The sequence below is a fragment of the Paroedura picta genome, chromosome 1, assembly GCF_049243985.1.
Source record: "Paroedura picta isolate Pp20150507F chromosome 1, Ppicta_v3.0, whole genome shotgun sequence".
Lineage (NCBI taxonomy): Eukaryota > Metazoa > Chordata > Lepidosauria > Squamata > Gekkonidae > Paroedura > Paroedura picta.
In genome coordinates this window covers 21059078-21081442 of record NC_135369.1, presented here as the reverse complement: position 1 = coordinate 21081442, position 22365 = coordinate 21059078, and the positions used below count along the sequence as shown (strand labels likewise).

Below are 22365 nucleotides of genomic sequence, written 5' to 3'. Positions count from 1 at the left end.
TCACAGAGGAAGAAACTTAGCAAAACGTTAGCTTTGTGGCAGACAGAAACTCAGCTGGCACTTTTAATGACATGCCAAATACTCCTAGATAGGAAGGAAGACTGTTGTAACGAATGAGCAAGCAGTAGGTAGATGAAGCAGTCTTCCGCTTGGGGGATCCTAATCGCATGTTTTCCCGGGAGTGTAGGTTTACTGTCACATTTTGAGGCTTTTGTCATCATCATATGGGTATAATTGAAGAGAAAGTCTGAGAACAGGAAAGCTCTTTCCTTGTATATTCAAGGAGGAGGCACGCTGAGCAAGATGGTGAAAGGGGGATTGCAAAACATCACTTCCTTACTTTGATGTTGTTTCACTGGCTGCATTTTCTGCTTCATTACTGAAATTAGCCCGGCAGGCCCAGGGAGGGGCTTTCAGAAGCAGCTTTCTGAACTGTCACCCATTTTCCTTGTTATGACTGTAGGTGGGAGGGTAGGTCAAAGGTGGAGTGTGACATCCTTGGGTATCTGTGCAGAAATTGCCACCATTAACATCAGCCAGGTCTCTTCTGGCTTACGTCATTGCTTCTTGGGTGGAAGCGACCGCTGCTGAAATCTGTCTCTTCCTCTGCAGGCTCAGGGTGGTGCAACTCTGTGGAGAGGAAAATCTACATCCCGCTGAACAGGACGGCTACGTGTGTCCGCTTAATGAATGCCACGCATCAAATAGGCTGCCAGTGTGAGTATATCTTAGCAGAGGCCCTGAACAGTTGCTTAGGAAGTCTTTATTTTATTTATAATTTGATTTATATACTACTATTCTCAGAGATTTTGGCTCATGGCGGTTTACAACATGTATGATAAAACAGTAAAATTACAATTCATAAAACAACAGCCCAATAAAACATCCTAATATTGCACAAGGCCAGATGGTGGGAAGAAATTTAATTCACTCAGACCTCTAATGCTGTTGAATCAGATGTTAGAACAACTGAGGATGGAAACACTTTGGGGGAGTTCCTGCTGATCTAGTACCTAAGCCTGGCAACTGGGGGGGGCAGTCTAATTTCCCCAGAACTTATCACATTGCCTCAACCAAATACCTGGTGGAAGAGCTCCATCTTGCAGGCCCTGTGGGACCCAGAAAGTTCTGACATGACCTGCAGCTCCTCTGGCAGCTCATTCCACCAGGTAGGGGGCAGGACCAAAAAGGTCCTGGCTGAGGCCAAGTGCACTTCCCGGGGACCCAGGAACATCAGCAAATTCATACTCGCAGAGCAAAGCACCCTGCAGGGGGCATAAGGAGGTAAGCAGTCCCATAGATAAATATTTTAATCTACTTTTCAGAGTGATATTTGCAAGTTAGATATGATAGCTGAAAAACTGCCAAATTATATCACAAAAAACAATAATGGCTGATCTAGGGACCCAAAAATTTTTGGGTTAGCCCTGGATGGTTCACCATACCAAGTATATTTGGATTGGTGGGTCACAATAGAGAAAAAGCTGGTAACCACTGCTCTAGTGGATGGTGAGAAGATAACCGTAAGGGTGGTGGTGGGGAACATCCAGAAAGTGACAGCTACAGGACCACAGCTGATATAAGAGATCATCAGGGGAGAGCTGATCCTTCAGATCTGTGGATCCTATTGTATTAAGCAACATCTGTCTTCTTTTTGTTGTTGCAGCCTCCATGAATGGAGACACCGGAGTCATCCATGTGGTGGAGAAACAAGAGGATGTGCAGTGGGTGCTGTCCGAGGGCCCCCATCCCCCATACATAGTGCTGCTAGATGGAGAACTTTTTACCAGGTAACAAATTGCCTGCTCCAAGGAGATCTGTCCAGGCCCCAGCATCTCCAGCTGAATGGACCATGTAATAGGAGATGTGAAAGACCTCTGTCTGAGGCCCAGGAGAGTGGCTGCTAGTCTGACTAGGCAGTATTGATTGTGATAGACCAAGGGTCTGATTCAGCCTTAGACAGCTTCATGTGTTTGATTGGCCATGGTCTAGGCAGATTGCCTGCTTTGAGGCACAAAGTGGCCGGTCTGATCCCCAGCATCTGCAGTTGGAAAGATCTCAGGCAGTAGCTGCTAGGACTGACCTTCCTGAGCCACTGACCCTGAAGAGCTGCTGCCAGTCTGAACAAACGACACGGAGCCAGGCTGACCAGTGGTCTAAGGTAGCTCCGCGTGTTCATGAGCCGTGCTGTCCGCAGCCACCTCACTCAGCTTTGCAAGCAGAAGGCCCCCGGTTCTTTCGCCAGCGTCTCCAATTAGATGTGACGTGAAAGACTGAAAGGCCTGGAGAGAGGCTGCCGTTCGGAGTAGACAATACAGGCCGGGATGTGCCAATGGCCTGATCCAGTGTAAGGCAGCTTTGTGTGTGTAATTCTCATTTGTCGCATACATGTCAGCTTTCTTTTTTATAGAAGTCAATTTTGACGCCCACTAATCTTCAGCAGCATCAGCCTCATTCCACTCAGGATGACTGGAGCCTGTGCTGCAGTCAGTGATACCTCACTGTTTACTTCCTTTGGTAGCTCAGTCCAAGCCGGGCTGAAGTGCTGTGGGGTGGGGGGGTCACGCTGGTTAGAGGGGGCTGAGGATTCAGCCGGTTATGGGGTGGGTTGCTCATTGCTTGATAGAGCACGCTAGTCTGGCTGTTGTGTTAGAGCCAGGACTTCAGAAGGATGGCTCAGATTTGCCCAAATTTGTTTGGCGTGCAAGCTGTGGCCTTTTCCCATGTTCTGGTTGGCCAGTTGCATTCGGTTTGGACTGCTGCCGGGCAGGCCCACAGCTCTGCTTCCCAGCCATATTCTGCACAATCGCACCGCTTCTGGGGTTTCTCGAAGCCCGAAGAATGTTTCAGGGGTTTCTCAATGGTAAAAAAGTTGAGAAAGGCTGGCTTAGTCACCAAGCAAATTTTTTTTTGGGGGGGGGACAGATTTGTTTGGTGCACATCAGCCCTGTTGTATTCTGTTATAGTAGTTAAAGCATCTTTCCCAGCATGGTTCAGTGTATTGTTTGCTTTTACGTTGGTCATAAGTCTTAGGGGAGTCTGCTGGTTGTTTTTATTGGAAGCCGCCTCAGCGAAGAGTTGCAGGGTAACAAAATCTTTTAAATAAATGAAGGGCTGGATCTGCAGTTCCTTTAATCTTCCTTGGCGCAAAATGACGTTAGCCGCCTCCAAAGAGGGGTGACTAAAAATCTAATAAATCGAAAGCTTTAGCTGGGGGAAGGAAGGCGCGGCTGTTAATGGAAGAGACCTTCTGGGATCCAGCCCCTCCTATCTTGAGCTACGAACAAGAAGTGGTTCGTTATGAGCTGTGGCTAGATCCATCAATGGTTTTATTTATCTTGAAAAAGTTCCCAGCAGTGACTGAAAAATCGGTATATGTCAGTTACCAGTAGTTAGAATGACAGTCTCCCCCCCCCCGCCCCCCAACAAAAAGTAAGCAAATATTCTGTAATAGCTGGATTTTAAGAATTTGGAGTGTAGTATGTATAGTTAAAATCATAGTTTGTGGCAGGGAAGGAAGAGAGGCAGAAAGCCCTGATGTGTTTGTGTTTTGAAAGGATAAAGCAGAATGTGGCATCTACAGTTGTGGACCTGGCAGGTCTAAGTTGCACCAAAACTTTTTAAACTAGAAGAATGGAAAACCCCGGGGATGGGGGTATCCTTCCTTTCTGCTTGCTTTTGTTTTCCTTTTTCCCTTCTATTTTTCTTTGAAGCATGGTTGAGCTCCTTATGTCAACCTCAGCCACACAGGTTATATTTTTCCCAATTGCACAAAATGTGGTCAAGCTGCACATGGGTGTAAGCGGCGCATGCTGGAAGGCAGCTCGTGGACCTAAAGAGTCAGCGGCAGGGAGGGAATATTTTAAAAGGAAAACGTGTGGTCATTCTTGGTGCTTCTCTCCACGCAGGGACATGATGGATCAGCTCAAAGAAAGCTCACGGGTCTCCGGCGTGGCTGTGGCCATTGCCAAACCCAGCCCGGCAAACGGATTCTCTCCGGGCTCCAAATGCCCAAATGATGGCTTCGGTAAGGGAACAACGTGACTTAGGCTGTGGACCACAGAACCAAAAAGAGGGCACTCTGTATGATCCACTGACCGTCTATTGCAAACCCAGATGTGAATTCTAGCTTGAAGGAAATGTAAAATGTGCCATTGACACCCTTAGATCCCCCTTACAATATTTAACATTTCTATACTGTACAACCCTGGGAGGTCTATCGGGAGAACTCGTGGCTGGCAGGTTGCCAGACGTCACCCGGTGATTTTCATGGCAGGGATGAGAAATGAATCAGGGATTTACTGGTTCCCGTTTCAGCCTCTAAGATGCACAGTACTTTAGCCTTTTCCCCTCAGTAGCTCCAATTCTAATTGTGTTACAACATTTATCCCCCCTGCCTTTCTGCCCCCTTAAGGGGCCCCAAATGGGAGCTGACGGCTCTACGTGGACCTGCCCTTGGCCTGGATCTGGAAATTACGACTGGTGCAGAATGTGGCTGCTCAGGTCCTTTTGAGCAGGGGTAGTCAACCTGTGGTCCTCCAGATGTCCGTGGACTACAATTCCCATGAGTCCCTGCCAGCGAATGCTGGCAGGGGCTCATGGGAATTGTAGTCCACGGACATCTGGAGGACCACAGGTTGACTACCCCTGCTTTTGAGGACCCTCATGTTTGAGGGCTCATATTTGACCAGTTGAGTTCAGGCTCAGGTTCAAAGTACTGGTGTGAACCTTTAAGGCCTTATGTGGTCTAGGCCCTACAAGCCTGAGGGACTCCAACTATGTACCCTGAAGAACAGTGCGCTCAGCCAATTCCCACTTGTGGGTGGTCTCTGGCCCCAAGGAAGTATGACTGGCCTCAACCAGAGGCAGGGCCTTTTTGGCCCTGGCTCCAGCCTAGTGGAATGAGCTGCCAGCAGAGATCCGGGCCCTGTCGGAACTATCAAAATACCGAAGGGCCTGCAAAACGGCACTCTTCCAGCAGGCATCTGGTTGAGACCAAAATAAGCAAAAGTGAAATCGAGATGGGCCTCCCACCTCCCCTCTTCCCTTCCTCACTGCAGGAAAACTGAAATTGAATCAGCCCCGCCGGCAAATTTGCCGAAACACTTGAGGTCTCCGGCACTGTTAATTTTGATCATTATTTTCACAGTTTTAATTCCGCTTATATGGGTTTTATATGTTGCTGGCTGCTACTGGCAGAGAGGGGCAGCTTATAAATCAATCATCATCATCATAAATAATAAAAACACATTTTAAAGGCCATTAAATCCAACAGAAATGCATCATGAAAACAAATCTGTAGCTAAAATATATATAAAGAGAAAGATTACAACAGGGCAGGAAGGGATGCAAAGGAGGAAGAACGGGAAATTGGGCAAGAAGGTTCAGCTGGGGAATGATACCTGTAAGTCCCTAAAGCAGGGGTAGTCAAACTGCGGCCCTCCAGATGACCATGGACTACAATTCCCATGAGCCCTTGCCATTTCACTGGCAGGGGCTCATGGGAATTGTAGTTCATGGACATCTGGAGGGCCACAGTTTGACTACCCCTACCCTAAAGGCTTCATGGATAAAGGAGTAATTTAAGAAAATAATGAGGGAGAGAGAGAGAGACCATGGAGGACTTTGAAAGCATTTGTTGCAGCCCTCTCTCTCTCTTTCCTTCCAGATCACTCCCCTCCCTACTCCACCTCTGAGCAGTTCAGTCAATGGCAGGAAGAGAACTTCCTGCCTCCTTCTCACCTCACACTATGGCAGCTTCCCTGCCCCCAGTTTTCACTCACATTAGGGTGCAGCTGAACCTTTGATCAACTTGCAGGGGGGGGGGTGTCTTTTCCAAGTGTGTGCCCTTCAAGTGACCCTCACTTGCCTTGTTCCTCTTCCCTCCCCCTGCTCCTCAGGCGTCTACTCCAGCACATACGGCTCTAAGTTCGCTCACTGCAAGAATATGGAGTGGAACCCGCTGGGCAACGGCCTCTTCTACGAGGACTTCCGTTTCCCCATCTTCCTCCTCCAAGATGAGAACGAGACTCAGGTTATTAAGCAGGTACTGCCTATGGCTTCTTTGGGCTTGGGTCCCCACGCCTTTGAGACATGCATGAAATAGATAGGCAATGTATTCTGTGTGTCTGACCAAGCAGAAGGCTTGCCTGTAAACCCCCTCCTGTTTGTTATTGCACCAACACCTTCACAGGTAGATATGTGTTTTTCCCCCAAGCACTGGAGCCCAAAGGATGCTGAGAAAGATCAGTGGTCTAGCTTAGTAGAAACCAGTTTAATCTGACAAATGACAGGCCAACCGGTATGATAGCACAGGCAGGGGTAGTCAACCTGTGGTCCTCCAGATGTCCATGGACTACAATTCCCATGAGCCCCTGCCAGCAAACACTGGCAGGGGCTCATGGGAATTGTAGTCCATGGACATCTGGAGGACCACAGGTTGACTAGCCCTGTTCTAAGGTGCTGCAGGAATCCTTATTTTTCTGCAACAGGCTATCTTGTATTTCTCTTTGGATTGGAGAAAGCTGGTCTGATTCCTGTTCCCCCCCCCTTCTTTTCTCTCCCGCAGTGCTACCAAGCCTACAACCTCCCTCGCAACGGCTCCGCCCCGCAGTACCCACTGTGTGCCATGCAGCTCTTCTCCCACATGCATGCTGTGACCAGCACAGTCACTTGCATGCGGCGCACCTCCCTCCAGAGCACCTTCAGCATCAATCCGGGTGAGACGGCGGGTCGGGATTTGGGTGGGATTTTATCGCCGGCTGTAAATCTCGGTTGAATCTTGGTTGGAGACTGAGTTTCCACTAAACGACTAGCACTTTGTAATGAAAAGAGGGGAGGCCAAGGAAGCGCTTTTTCACGTCATGGGTGTGTGCAAGTGTGGTGCAGTGGTCAAGAGCGGTGGCTTCTAATCTGATGAGCTGGGTTTGCTTCCCCCCTCCTCCACATGCAGCCAGCTGGGTGACCTTGAGCTGGTCACAGTGCTGATAGTGCTGTTCTCAGTCCTGTCAGAGCTCTCTCAGCCTCACCAACCTCACAAGGGTGTCCATTGTCAGGAGAGGAAGGGAAGGCGAATGTAAGCTGCTTTGAGGCCCCTTCAGCCAGTGAAAGGCAGGGTGTAAAAACCAACTCTTCTTTTTCTAGTGGATTGATGAACTTCTCTGCTGCAGGCACGATGGTGCTTTGCAGAGAAACGTGGGGGATGCCTGTGGGTTAGCTCTGGTGGCTAAGTGGAGATTTCTGTGTATGAAGGAAATGTATCTTGGATTGCTAGACACTGCAAGCAGACAGCATGGGAAGGACTCCTGACTTTGAGACTTGCTTGTGGGCTCCCAGGAAGCATCCACTCGGATGTGACTGGAAGTCGGATGCTGGACTAGGTAGGCCCCTGTTGGTTCCAGCAGGCTTCCTCGTCTTAGAGTCACATATATATGAAATATGAAGCCCCAGTTTTGCGAATGGTGTTCATGAAGCAGTGAACACACATGAAGCTGCCTCCTACTGAATCAGGACATTGGTCCATCGGCATCAAAATTGTCTACTCAGACTGGCATTGGCTCTCCAGGGGCTCAAGCAGAGGTCCTTCACATCACCTCCTACGTCAGGGGTAGTCAACCTGTGGTCCTCCAGATGTCCATGGACTGCAATTCCCATGAGCCCCTGGCAGTGTTTGCTGGCAGGGGCTCATGGGAACTGTAGTCCATGGACATGGACAGTGTTTGCTGGCAGGGGCTCATGGGAACTGTAGTCCATGGACATCTGGAGGACCACAGGTTGACTACCCCTGTCCTATGTGATTCTTTAAACTGGAGATGCCGGGAACTGAATCTGGGATGTTCTATCTGCCAAGCCAATGCTCTGCCTCTGAGATATAGCCCTCTCTCACCTCTTAAGGGTTGGTAGATCTCAGTTCAGTAGCACCTTAGAATCCGACAAGATTTGGGGTGAATAAGCTTTCGACAAAGATAGCTTTGACACTCAAAGGTGTATACACCAATATTCTTGTGGGTTTCTAAGATGCTAGTAGGCTCAGATTAGCTGTTCTCCTGCAGATGAGCATGGCTACCCTCTAAAGCAGTGGTCCCCAACCTTTTTATCACCGGGGACCGGTCAATGCTTCACAATTTTACTGAGGCCCGGGGGGGAGGGTAGTCTTTTGCCAAGGGATTTCACCGCCGCCTCAGCCCCTGCTCCACTTGCTTTCCCGCCGGCGCTCCTGACTTCCTGCCGCCCACTGGGGGGCGCTGCCAACAGCAGCTGCACAGTGCCATACCGAGGGGGAGCCCCAGCCCTGGTGGCTGCTGGAGAGCACCAAAAGTGATCCGGCAGCAGAGTGGCAGGGCAGTCCCAAGACAGCAGCTGGGGAGGAGGATGAGGAGGAGCCGCAGCCCGGTACCGACTGATCTATGGACCAGTACCGGTCTCTGGCCTGGGGGTTGGGGACCACTGCTCTAAAGCTCTTAAGGTTTGTCTCCTGTGACACTGTTCTGCTTACAGGGATTCTCCGCTTCTGCCTGGAACACTGGAGGAATATGCTGTTCTTAGCAGAACTGTGTTGTAGGATCCAGCCCTTCGCTGTCTTGCAATGGGTAGTTGGGTTGGGTCCAGTGATCCATCAGTGGAAGGCACTGAAGATTGCATATCTTTCCTATCAACGCTCCCTCCCCCCTGCTGTACTTTCTGAGCTGGGAAAAGCTGTGTGGAATAATGTCCATGCAGGTCAGGGATTTTGCCATCTTTCTCCTCCTCATTGCAGCTGCCTGTCTGACCCCAAGAATCAGTTTTTTGAGAGTCAAAAGGGACTTCTGGCCAGGGGGTGAAAATGGGGAGAAGATTTGCAGTCCTTGCATGGAGCAGATGGCTGAATCCAGCCCATTATGAGCATGGCTAACTTTATCAGGCCTGTACATTCAAGAAGTGGTCCTTGATTTTGATACTGAAGCCCCTTTTGTTCCTCTTCTGAACCAGGATCAAGTGTACCACTTTTCAGGATATCCGAATCACCTCTCTACCAAGTAGGCACCAGGTCTTGAAACCGGTGCAGAACCATCCTGCTCAGCTTGGTGTAGTAGTTAGGAGCGCCGACTTCTAATCTGGCGAGCAGGGTTTGATTCCCTGCTCCCCCACATGCAGCCAGCTGGATGACCTTGGGATCGCCACAGCACTGATAAAGCTGTTCGTGCTGAACAGTAATATCAGGGCTTTCTCTGCTCCACCTCCCTCACAGGGTGTCTGTTGTGGGGAGAGGAAAGGGAAGGCCGCTTGGAGACTCCTCCTTCTACTAGTGAATGACCTGGAACACAAATTGAATTTGGCATAGGTAGGGTGTGAGAAGCAGCAGGGCTGCCCTCCATGCGCTCCTTGAAGTTTGCCCCTGACTGTTTCCTTTTGTCTGCTCCTAGAAGTAATCTGTGACCCACTCTCTGACTACAATGTGTGGAGCACCCTGAAGCCCATCAACATTTCCTCAAAGCTGAACTCCACCGAGAAAGTCATCATGGTCGCAACTCGAGTAGGTGATGTGTTAGCCCGGCCTAGAATCCCATCTCTGTTAAATTCTCCTTGCTGGCCGGCCATCCAAAGCCCACATGGCTAATTTGGCCTGATCTCTGCCTTTCGGTCATTTGTTCCCTCACTTGTAATTGTTTGGTAATGTTTCTTTTGTTTTTCCACTGGCTGTGGGGCAGTGAGAAGCCCTTCTGGTTCAACAGCAAACTGAAGCTTTGCTGACCACTGGAAACTGACTCCTGAGAGAACTCACTCCCAGAAGGAACCTCAGCCCTAGCTTGGTGTAACGTCTGGATTGAGAAACAATCTTGCATTTGTGTTTGCCCAGCAAACTAGAAACCGTGGTTTAAAACCTCAAGGGCAAACTGTAGTTTGGCATGCTGTCTGAGTCGTCCAACGGTTGTTGAGGCTATTGTTGTTGAGCAGCTGTGGGTGGGGGTGTGTGTATGAGAAGAGGACAACTTTAAAACATGGCTTCCTAGCCTGGAAACTCAAAACCACACTTTTAATTGTGAGCCTGTGTTTAGTCCAAATGACAACTGAGTTCGATTCAGGAAATCCCGATTGAGGAAGTTTAACTCCAAGGGCAATGTCGGAGTCAACAAGCTCCAGTTTGCAGATGGCTGTGAGCCAGAATTAGAAATCCTGGGTGGAAGTGAATTTGCAGACACGACGTTTCTGCTTACTACAACTTACTGTGACATCTCTGTTGACAACCCCCAGTCATAGCCGTCAGTCAGCCTCGGGAGTCCCATTGCGCCCTGGGGATTGAGCAGACAGAAGACAGACGGAGGCAGGTAGCCCTAAGCCCTCATTTGCAGGGAGCGGTTAGCAGAAGCTCTGGCTTGGCACAGCGCCCAAACTGAGCCTGAGCTTTCAGCAGCTGTTGCCTTTCCTGCTTTTCCTTTTCAGCAGAGGAGAGTGTGGCCTCTCATCCCAGATCCAACCACAAGCCACATTCCACTGGCCTCTGTAGGTGTTTGCCCCCCCCCGCCCCCCCCCCCCCCGGGAGCAAGGTTGGAACTCACACCCAATCCTCAGTAACGGCCCATTAACTGGGGTTGTGAAAACCACAGTGTGGGTGAGCTTTAACCTTTCAGTGTGAAGGTCTGATGTTTGGGGTTGACACGGGTGACGTAGAAGCATTTTCCTCTTACCCTTTGCATTTACACAATGTGGGCTGCTGTATACCTTTCTTTGTGAGCACAAAGCTGTGTTGATGATTTCCTCTGGCCTCACATGGCTCATGGGGAAATCGGGATGCAAATCAGAAAGGCTCCCCGAGAAAAGGGAACAAACAGGCCCTGCAGCTGGAGGGACTCGTTGGGCCTCACCTTAGTAGAGCTGCCTACTAAGATCCATACGATTTCTCAATCGAGACCTTGCACAAAGCCGTGGGTTAGGTTCCTTAGCCGTCTTGCGACTGAATGTCTAAACCAGGGGTAGTCAAACTGCGGCCCTCCAGATGTCCATGGACTACAATTCCCAGGAGCCCCCTGCCAGCATTCGCTGGCAGGGGCTCCTGGGAATTGTGGTCCATGGACATCTGGAGGGCCGCAGTTTGACTACCCCTGGTCTAAACTGAGGTTCCTTGAGCTTCAGATACAGTGATGAAGCCACCCAAACATCTCGTCGGGTTCTCTGTATTGATTCTGGACTCTCTCCTGGCAGATCGACAGCCATTCCATGTTCTGGAACGTGGCTCCCGGGGCAGAGAGCGCCGTTGCGTCTTTTGTAACCCATCTGGCTGCGGCCGAAGCACTCCACAAAGCACCGGACCTTCAAACATTGTCCAAGAACATCATGTTCACCTTCTTCCAGGGGGTGAGTCCTTTTCCGTCCTCCAAATCTGTGTGCAAGACACACTATGTTGTGTGTACCGCGAGCCAAAATCACGCTCCGCTTTGGCTTTTGGAATCGCGTCAGCAGGCTTCTCTAAGTCTGGAGGATACCTCCCGATGCCCTGGGCTGGAAAATGTGCTGTCGAGTCATGCAAGCAAATTTATTTCCCTTTGGGGGAACAGAGAGACAAGAGAAGCAGATGTGTTCCGCTCCCGCTCCTCCAGGGAAATGGCGTTTTTATGTCCCCGGAGTTGCGCAGCTCCGTTCAGCATGTTTATTCAGTGGCTTGATGAGGACCTGAGCCACACATGAGTCTAGAAGGACTTCTCGGCTCGGGGGTTTGGGTCCCCCCTTCCCCTGCTTGCTAAAGGAGTGGTTTCTGAATTAATGGCACGTTGACTTTACATCTAAACTAGAGTTCGTGCTTGTCCTGCAACCGGGACTCCAATCTGAGAACAGACCCGGAATCTTGTCTTGCAGGCATTGCATAAAGCCATAATTCTGGGTGATATTAGCGTGCGGCGCATGAAGGGAGAGGGGAGGAGGGATAACAGGAGCGGGTGAACCCCGGGCTTGCTTGCATAGGGCTGTATCTGCTTTAGCACTCTTTTTTGCTCCTTACAGTGAAGCGGAAATATTTGTTTATTAAATAAGTGCATGGATAAGCCAGGCTGCAGAAGCTCTCCCTTACAGGACCCAGCGCTTTACATAACCCCAAGAATCTTGCAAGGTGATGGACAGGTTGGGCATCTCAGGGCTGTTTACTCCAAAGGGCCAGATCAGTTTCAAGAACAGTTCTGACTCTGCAAGACCCCTATTGAGCAGAACTTGTGAGTGGGCAAGGATTGTGGAACCATCTGTGGTGTCTTGGGTTTGCACCATTGGGAAGCGGGGGGGAAGGGGGGAACCCCCATCTTGGTTTTGTATGTGGATCTGTAACCAATAAACACATATGTACCCCCTCCCCTGATGCTAGTGTTACGTTGGAACTTCCCCCCTCAAAAAACTCATTTCCAATGAGTTCTAATCTTTAGGGTGCGGTGTCAGAGAGGTCAGTGACACCGCCAACCCATTCCTTTTTAAAAAGCAAAACAAATCAAAGCCGCAGCTGTGCCCCAACCCGTGTCCCTCCCGAGCGAGAGAGAGAGAGCAAACTTGGCACGTGAGCAGAAACCCCTTGGATCTTGACGGCGGCCCCCAGTTGCGTTTTACACCTTCTCTGCTACTCAGCCGTCTAGCCTCCTTTTCTAGCAGTCAGCGAAGAGCTGAAGACAGCCCGTTTTTGGTGTTTGCCTTCTCTCCTCCTCTAGCAACTGGGGTTCCCTGCCTCTGAACCAGGAGGCTCCACTTTTAATCGATCGTGATCCATGGCTGCTGCTGGATTTCTCCATCGGAAATGGATCGAGTCATTTACGAGGAGCTGCCTTGCTGGGTTAGGCTAAGGCAGGGGCAGTCAACCTGTGGTCCTCCAGATGTTCATGGACTACAATTCCCATGAGCCCCTGCCAGCATTCGCTGACAGGGGCTCATGGGAATTGTAGTCCATGAACATCTGGAGGACCACAGGTTGACTACCCCTGGGCTAAGGTGTCCATCTTGCCTAACTTCCCCTTTTCCAATAGCAGTTGATTTGAGGCTCCGCTTGAAATCCAGCATGCAGGGATGAAGGCCACAGCCCTTTTCTTCTCCTCCTTTCTCTCTGCCCCCCCCCCCCCGCAATTGCTTCTCCTTCAGCAACTGGTATTTAGAGAGTTGATGCCTAGAACAATAAAGCATTGCACGATTAAAAATATATGTGCACTCCGGAGCAAAACGCAGCTAATTTCAGGGAGCTGGCAGCTGTGTGAAGCCAAGAGGATATTTGGAGAGGGAGGGGTGGAAATAAGGGGGAGGGAGTGGATGGTTAACAGCTGATGTTCCCCTCAGGCATCAGCACTGAAGAGCCTCATTTGCACAAGGCTGTCAACTTAGCTGTGGTTTCCAAAGTCCTGTGATGTGTCCATGTGACTGCCTCTCTTCTCCCTCCCACCCCCCCAAAAAAAGTGGGAATCAGTTGTGGCATCTCTTAAAAGGGCTGAAGAAATAGCTCTCAGAAGTATGCCTCTTAGAGTTTTTTAGTTGAGTGTGTGTGTTAAGTGTCATCCAAGGCGCTTCCAACTTATGATGATCCTGTGGGCCAGCAGGACAGAGTCTGAGTCCTTGAAGACCAACAAAGTTTTATTCGAGGGACGACCCATGAATTAATGCCCTCCAAAACTTCCTGGCGTGAACAGCCTTGCTTTGTCCTTGCCAACGGAGGGCTATGCCTTCCTCGATTGAGTCAACCCATTTTATGCTGGGTTTTCCTTGCTTCTGTTTTTGCTAGCATCACAATCTCTCCTCTTGTCTTCTCTTAATGTGACCAGAATGCTTTCATGGGTAGTAGCATGGCACAAGTTACCCTGATCCTGCTCACCAGTGCGACATCCTTAAACTTAAAGATCTTTCCTAGCTCCTTCATGCCTGCCCTGCCCAGTCCAGTCTCCATTAGGTTTCTTGGTTGTAGTCTTATTTGGTTGAGGCACTGATAATAAGAATAGCAATCGCAGGCAGCGTTTGTTGCATGAGAGGGTGTTGGTTCCACACATGAAATCTTTACAACAGCCCTGTCATGTAGGCAGGTACCGTTCACTTTTAAAATAATTGTGTTAAACGTTTGTATCCTCTCCTACCAAAAGTTGGCACCCGAAACACCCAGGCATATAAAAGCAAGCATAAAATATTAACAGTATGGCGCAGCGCTGTTTGGGGAGGAGTCCGTAGTCAGGCAGGATAGAAGGGTGCGCATAACATCTGCCTAGAATCATGGTGTTGGATGGGACCTCCAGGGTCATCTAGTCCAGCCCCCTGCACAATGTAGGACACTCACAATCTCCTGCCCACCCACAATGACACCAAGTTCATGCCCAGTTGATGCCCTCCCTTCAGCTTTGTTGGCCTCCTTGGTTATTGTGATTGTATGACATCCTTTCTCTCTTCGAAACGGCCAAAAGCATGACCTACCTCAGACTAGCTATTGTAGACAGTGTCTGAGGGCCTAATCCTGAACATGCTTGCTTGGATTTAAGTCTTGCTCCAGGCAGCTTGATTCATTTGGGTTGGGTTTGTGGCCCAGTGGTAGAGAGCCAGTTTGGTGTAGTGGTTAGGAGTGCAGATTTCTAATCTGGCATGCCGGGTTCGATTCTGCACTCCCTCACATGCAACCAGCTGGGTGACCTTGGGCTCCCCACAGCCCTGAGAAAGCTGTTCTGACCGGGCAGTGATCTCAGGGCTCTCTCAGCCTCACCCACCCCACAGGGTGTCTGTTGTGGGGAGAGGAATGGGAAGGCGAATGTAAGCCGCTTTGAGCCTCCTTCGGGTAGAAGAAGAAGAAGAAGAGTTGATTCTTATATGCCGCTTTTCCCTAGGGAAAAATGGCATATAAGAACCAACTCTTCTTCTTCTAGAACATCTGCTTCAGATTTGGAAGACCCCAGGTTGTATTTCCAGTTATGGGACCTGAGGCTCTGGAGATCCACCTGTTGGGACAGATAGGACTGTTCTAAGAAGGGCCTAGTGATTGAACTCCTATAAGTCAGCTTCATATTTTTAGAGAAGTCCAGCCATGTTGGTCTGCAGGAGAAACCAACAAGAGTTTCAGGGTGGAAACTTTTGAGAGTCAGTGCAACGTTCATCAGACAAGAGAAGAGTAGAAATGGAGATTGGAGTCCTTTAATTCCTAGTCAGAAGCTGGGAGGAGTAAGAATGCAAAGGGCACTATGTACATTGAAGTCAGCTTGATTAGAACAGAGGGGAAATGCTCGGGGGCCGAAAATCAGCATCCAGAGTGAGGTGTTGAGCCTGGGGGCCTCCATTCTTTGGGGATTGGGAGTTATCTCGAGTTGAGCCCTCTTGCATTGTCATTTCCCCTTGAAAGGTCTTTGTTTGAGGACTGCTGTTGTTCTCACTTAAACATGTGCAAGATTGTTGCTAAAAGACTGAGCTGCGAGTCCAAATCCCCACCCCCCAAAGTGACCTTGGCAGGCCTCCCAGCTGCAGGCTCCTCAACGATCATAACGACCCCATGATCTACTTTACCGCCTCGTCATTGGGACTGCAAAGTATGTGCAATGCTTTGAACACTCGGCACATGGCAGGACGTGAATCTAGTTCATCTCCGGATTTCTCCCCCCACTCTTCAGGAAAGCTTTGACTACATTGGCAGCTCCCGCATGGCCTACGACATGCAGAAAAACAAGTTTCCGGTCAGGCTGGAGAACATCGATTGCTTCCTGGAGCTGGGTCAGGTAAGTGGCTGCCGTCTGGAGCGTCATTCCTCGCTTTGTAAACTCTGGTGCCAAAACTCTTGCTGCCCGCTCTGCTGTGCCGGTGCATGCCCACGCTCTCTCCCCATTGATTGCGTATTAAAAGCAGTTATTTGCATCAGCTTATTAAAGCCAGTTAAATGCTTCCTTCCTACCCCCAGTGATGTATCTAAAGAATATTCTGTGGGCACATAAACCTATCAGGTTGGATCCTGTGGAAAAGATCCTCCTGCACAAAAGGGGATTTTTCTCCCCCCCCCCCCAGTAGTAGTTCTCCAATTCTTCCCTCTGTTCCTTCTAAGGCAGTGGTTCCCAACCCCCGGTCCGGAGACCAGTCCCGGTCCGTAGATCAGTTGGTACCGGGCCGCAGCTCCTCCTCGTCCTCCTCCCCAGCTGCTGCCTCAGGCCGTCTGCCCTGCCACTCTGGGGCTGCCCTGCCACTCTGCCGCCAGCTCACCTTTGGTGCTCTCCGGTGGCCGCCATGGCTGGGGCTCCTCCTCGGCATGGCACTGTGAGGCTGCTGCTGGCAGCACCTCCCAGCGGGTGGCGGGAAGTCAGGGGCACCGGCAGGATAGTGGAGCAGGGGCTCAGGCGGTGGTGACATCCCCTCCCGGGCTTCAGTAAAATTGTCAAGCATTGACCAGTCCCCTGTGATAAAAAGGTTGGGGACCACTGTTCTAAGGGACCTCCATCCCCCCAAGAGCAGCATTTTAGTGGATAGTTTGGGCTGTTGGGTGGGGGAGGTGGGGGGGAGTTGTGCTTCTGTGCATGGAATTTAGGTGGGGTCCAACCCATCACGTACTAGAGCCAGCGTGGTGTAGTGATTAAGAGCAGCAGCTTCTGGGTTTGATTCCTTGCTCCTCCACATGCAGCCGGCTGGGTGACCTTGGGCTTGTCACAGCCCTGTTAATCCTGTCTTGACCGAACAGTATTCATAGGGCTCTCTCAGCCCCACCTACTTCACAAGGTGTGGGGAGAGGAAAGAGAAGGTGCTCTGACACTCCTGCAGGCAGTGAAAAGCAGGTTATAAAAATCAAGTTTTCTTCTTCTTTGTCATCTTCAATATCCAGCCATTCAAGTAATTTTGGTATCAGGCAATATTATCTGCAAGCCATTGCAATAAATCAGATTCTAGCTGTACTACCATACTTTTCAATAAAAAGCCCTCTTTAATGAACTAGCTTTTCAGTGCTTTCCTACAAACGAAGAGGGAGGGGGAAATAGCCACTTTAACTGAAGTAGAAAAGAGCACGATTCCAGTAGCACCTTAAACATTAACAAAATTTTGGGAGGGGCATGAGCTTTTATGAGTCACTGCTCATTTCTTCAGGTCTCACTTCTTCAGCATTTGTACCATCACTGTGACCCGCCATGGTTGAATTAGCAAAGCACATCAGAGCCACCTTGGTGTAGTGGTTAGGAGTGCAGATTTATAATCTGGCCAGCCGGTCTTGATTCCCCGCTCCCCCACATGCAGCCAGCTGGGTGATAAAGCTGTTCTGACCGAGCAGTAATGTCAGCCTCACAGGGTGTCTGTTGTGGGGAGAGGAAAGGGAAGGTGATTGTAAGCTACTTTGAGACTCCTTCTGCTAGAGAAAATCGGCATATGAAAACCAGCTCTTCTTCACAAAGGACTGTGCTCAGGATCCCCCCCCCCCCCATAGCAGGGTAGAAATAATAGGGACTAATCCTATTGCTTTAAAGTGGGCCATGTGTATCAGGCTACAGTTCACCTCTCATGCCGTTCTTTGCAAGCACATCGGCAACTAGCAGAGCCTGAAAATTCTAGAATGGCACGCAGCCTGAACTCCCAGGATTAAGCTGAAAGTCAGTGTTCATGATGAGTGTCAGTGAACAGAGCGGCATTGCTCTATCCCTTGGCATACAAGCCTTGTACATCTTGTTTTAGAAAGGAGAACAGAAACCTTGATCAGCTGTGCTGGCATGGAATTGAATTGGGCTGCCTTGGGGCTATCCCTCCTGGACGGACCAGCAGAAGGCAGCCTCTTGGTCCACCAATGTACATGGGTCCAACGCTATACATTCTATTCCAACTCTGATTTTGAAGATGATTAAAGCCCCCTAATCCCGCCCATTTCCCACTGAGGTGGCTTCTTATTAAGCCATATTCCGGTGGCATTTGTGCAGTCTCTCTCACCCCAGGGAAGGGTTTTGATGTATCTCCTGCAAAATCCTAGACAGTTATCAAAGTGGGTTGACGGCTGCTTCATTTTTTGCAGATTGCTCTAAGGCATTCCTCTGTCCTCTGGATGCACACGGATCCTTTATCCCAAAGGAATTTGTCTGTACAGGTAATGAACCATTATCTTTGCTATCCACCTGGGTGCCACGTGCCTCTTGGCCTTCTCTCCACAAGGCTCATAGAAGGTCCCATTTCCATCACGGCTGGAGAACCAAGAGGGTTTAGATTCTGCAGCTTACTGAGGAGGCAAACCCCGTTCAGCAAGGAGAAGTTTCCCAGTGGAGAACTGCTGAGGGGCCAGACCGGATGTGGTGCAAAGATCTTCATGGATTTCTTCACATGCCCACCTGTCAACATGCCAAGTGGGGACAGGGAGTGGCTTAAACAAAACCAGAGCATGCAAGTGAGGGGAGCTCAACCTTTCCCCTGCCTTTCCTTCCTGCATTCTAGGCATCACTATTTTTGCATCGGGGGTGGGGGGTGGGGAGAGAAGGGCTTTGTTCCTGGGGAGGAACTTGGAAGGCCAGTCTAACAAACATGGAGCGGGAGAGCTACATGAGGGCGATGACTGTACATTTAGGGATCATGTCTTTTAGCAGGATCTTCTCTGTCTTCGCTCCTCATCAAGGTGAATGGAGCCCAGTCACCAGAAAATACCGGGGCCTGGAGTGAGGTTTTCTGTCACAGCTAAAACTCCGGGGGGAGGGGGGGATGCAGGATCCTAACAACTCCGCCTCCTCCTCTAAGGATGTCCCTTCTGAGTTGGCCTCCAGAGGACGGAGAGAACAGAGTGTGACGGCCTGCCCTTTACTTGGTGGAAAGGCACGTGTGGTGATATAGAGGAGAAGGCCTCCTCTACATGTTCTCTGTATGTTGAGAACGTTCTCTGGTGCACACAGGTTTCCAGGGGACTGTCCAAGATTCCTGGGTCCTGCTGTGTTGGTTGAACGCAGCCTTCGTCAGTTGCCCACCTGGGTGTGATTTTTGTGGCCTCCTCAATTTGTACGGACTGAATCGTCTGTAAAATTGTAGTGACTGAGGCACATGAGATCGTGGTCATCCAGCAGAGGGTCATCCAGCAGTAAAGCTTTACCAACACCAGCGTCCTTCTTTGCTTCTCAGCTTGGCGAGATGGTGGCAGCGTTGAAGAACAGCGCCAGTGGCACCCAGGTGGAAGTGCAAGAGGTCGGCTCCTCCCAGGCTCTCCCGCCGTCATCCTTCCAAAGATTCTTGAGGCTCAGGGAGATCCCCGGAGTGGTGCTGGCTGACCACAACACATCCTTCCAAAACAGGTAATGTCCCAAGTGGGGTAGGCTCTGGTGATGGTACAGGAAGGCATTGCAGTGGTGTTACTGCCCATGCCCAGAGAGGGGGGGGGGGAAGGCTGGATTTTATGCTCTGCTTTTCACTTTTTTGACTACCCCTAATCTAGAGCAGTGGTCCCCAACCTTTTTATCACCGGGGACCAGTCAACTCTTGACAATTTTACTGAGGCCCGAGGGGTGGGTAGTCTTTTGTCGAGGGACATCGCCACCGCCTGAGCCCCTGCTCCACTTGCTTTCCCACTAGTGCCCCTGACTTCCCGACACCCACTGGGGGGCGCTGCCAGCAGCAGCTGCGCAGTGCCACACCAAGGGGGAGCCCCAGCCATGGTGGCCGCTGGAGAGCACCAAAGATGAGCCGGAGGCAGAGTGGCAGGGCAGCCCCCGAGGAACCAGCCGGGGAGGAGGATGAGGAGGAGCTGCGGCCCGGTACTGACTGATCCACGGACCACTACCGGTCCCCGGACCGGGGGTTGGAGACCACTGATCTAGAGTATCAAATTGTGCTCTCCCTCCATTTATTTATTTAGTGTTAGATTTAGAACCCGCCTCTATTGGTCGTGCATATGTTGATTGTAGAGCTGTCACCGGGGAAAGTGTCGGGGTGGGTTCCTACCCAAGGATCTGCTAGTTGCGCGCAATGCTCTCCTCCCCCTTGTTCCTGTGCCAAAAAACTCTGGAAACTTCCAAACTTCTTTGAGGACTCTCTTGGGGAGGCTCTTTGTGACAGCAGCCAGTAGAGGGGGCTCTGACTGCCGTTTTTGCATGTGTCGCGGGGTGGGGAGAGAAGGACCCTGGAGGGAGTTGGCAGAGGCAAGCTGGGGGGGGGGGCAGGGGAAAGGCAGAGGGGGGGAGCAGACGCGCACTCTGTAATTAAAGAGGCGCAGCGTAATTGTTCTGACAGCCGCGAGAAATCCAGTTTCAGACCGAAAACATTCCCCGCAGCTGGCTGGCTGCCAGAGGTTAGCAAATGGCAACTGAGCGTGCACGAGGGACTCATCTGTTCTTGAAGGGCTGCTTTAAAACAAAAATAAACAGAGGAGGGAAAGAAGTACCTTTCGCCAGGACTCGGAGCCCCAGGTGCTAGAGCCACAGGGATCCTGCTCCTCGTCCTGTCTGATCGCCGCCCCGCAGGCTACGGTTGCGTGTTCCTGGCCGACCCATAACCGGAGCCTGGAAAGGGGAGGCCGAAGTTCTCTTAGAAGAAAAAGAAGAGATGGTTCTTATATGCCGCTTTTCCCTACCCAAAGGAGTCTGAAAGTGGTTTACATTGGCCTACCCTTTCCTCTCCCCACAACAGACACCCTGTGGGGTGGGGGAGGCTGAGAGAGCTTTAATATCACTGCCCGGTCAGAACAGTTTTATCAGTGCTGTGGTTGAGCCCAAGGTCACCCAGCTGGTTGCATGTGGGGGAGTGCAGAATCGAGCCCGGCATGCCAGATTAGAAGTCCACACTCCTAACCACTGCACCAAACTGGCTCACTTAGACCATTTATGCACTGGGAACTTGACTGCCCCACCTTCTGGGCAGGAGCACAAATCAGGGGCGGATGAGGTGCACCAGGCCAAATGCTTCCCCATGTAGGTACAGGAAGAGGTGGGGCAACCTGCCACAACTAAAACTCCAGCCTGCAGCCCAGCATGAAACCCCCAGTGCATAAACGGTCTTAGAGAAGCTTCTCCTCATCCTCCCCTCCGCGGGATAGGCAGGAAAATCGGACACGGCCCAATATTGCTTGCAGCCTTCTTGAATATCCCGGACCTTTGCGGTACTTTTGCAATGGAGTTTTGTAGGCAGGGTTTTTGTTGCCCCAGGCAAAGGGTAGGTTCCAGGACTGCAGGTTTTGAGAACCAAACGGTGTCTTTCCCAGAGATGTAGCCACCTGTGCGGCTGCCGAATGCCTGGTTTGTGAATGTATGAAGCTGCTTCAGATCTTCCGACCCCCTCGCTGAACCTTGCTTGGTCCATCAAGGTTCATGTCGTCTATTCTGACTGCTAGCGACTGTCCACGGTCTCAGGCAGAGGTTTTTTGTGTCACCTGCTGCCTGATCTCTTGTAACTGTTGGTTAGAGCTCATTTGGAGTATTCTGGGTGCCGCAGTCCCAGGAGTATATTGACAAGTTGGACCATGTTCAGAAAAGGGACTGGGATGTTTGAGGGGTTGGGATCCAGGCCTTACGGGGAGAGGGTGGGAGAGTTGGGTGTGTGTGGCTTGGAGAAGAGGAGGGCCAGGGGCGACAGGACAGCTGGGTTTCACTACGGAAAAGGTCGTCGTGTTGAAGAAGAGGGGGCGGGCTTGTTCATTGCAGCTTTAGAAACGAGGAGCAGTGGGTTCAAATGACGGGATAGGAGGCTCCACTTAAATACTAGAAAGCATTTTCTGATGATGAGGGCTGTTCGTAGATGGAATATGCTGCCTCAGAGGGCAGTGGAGTCGCCGTCAGAAGTTTTTAGGAGGAGATTGTCAGAGCACCTGTCAGGAGTGTGTGTGTTTTAGGATCCTGAGAACATGGGGGAGCAAGGCTGGATGGCCCTTTGTGGTTTCTTCCAGCTCTGTGTGGCTCCAGTTCTGAACTTGGGACCTTCTGCATGCCAAACAGGAGTCTCTTCTGCTAATTCATGGCCCTTCTCCGTAAAGGGACACAGGAGAGATATGCTGTGCCAGGAATTGCTCCACGGTCACCCTTAACTCTCTCCACCGCCAGACTTCTAGCTGCTCCTGTTCAGCGGAAATTAGAGGAGGAGGCTCAGGGCTCTGTACTTGTTCCTTGACAATGTGCAGAGCTGCTTTCTATGGGGTCAAGACCCCTCATCTGTCTGGTTCTGTGCTGTCTAACTAGCAGTGGCCCTCCAGTGTCTCAGCCAAAGGTCTTTGATATCACCTGCTACCTGATCCGTTTTTACTTCCTGCTGTTCTCTTTGCTTCGCTTTGCTCTCATGGTAGTAGATTTTTTCCCCACCTGTTCTCCAGCTGCACGGCCCGAAGGAAATGACTTCTTGTTTGAGTGACAGAGAGTTCACTGCCTCAGTCTGTGTTGATAAATACTGGCTTTAAACACTTTTAATTGGGGACCAGATGAAGGAGAGATCCAAGAGCAGTCGTCTGTGATAGATTTCATGGCAGTCTACTGCTGAACACCCATTGCT

General features: G+C 50.6%; 1 protein-coding gene across 2 annotated transcripts in view; it reads left to right on the top strand.

Moving 5' to 3' along the window:
• Positions 1–22365, top strand: part of NCSTN (nicastrin) — a 35078-nt gene that overhangs the window by 3394 nt on the left and 9319 nt on the right. The window contains exons 2-11 of one of the 2 annotated variants that reach the window (XM_077325737.1): positions 613–717; positions 1667–1790; positions 3909–4027; positions 5901–6046; positions 6569–6719; positions 9405–9511; positions 11179–11331; positions 15570–15674; positions 17933–18004; positions 19018–19187. In XM_077325737.1, the coding sequence (XP_077181852.1) occupies positions 613–717; positions 1667–1790; positions 3909–4027; positions 5901–6046; positions 6569–6719; positions 9405–9511; positions 11179–11331; positions 15570–15674; positions 17933–18004; positions 19018–19187 (1252 nt within the window). Of the gene's footprint in view, positions 1–612; positions 718–1666; positions 1791–3908; positions 4028–5900; positions 6047–6568; positions 6720–9401; positions 9512–11178; positions 11332–15569; positions 15675–17932; positions 18005–19017; positions 19188–22365 lie in introns of both variants that reach the window. The other variant, XM_077325728.1, reaches the window with a different exon arrangement.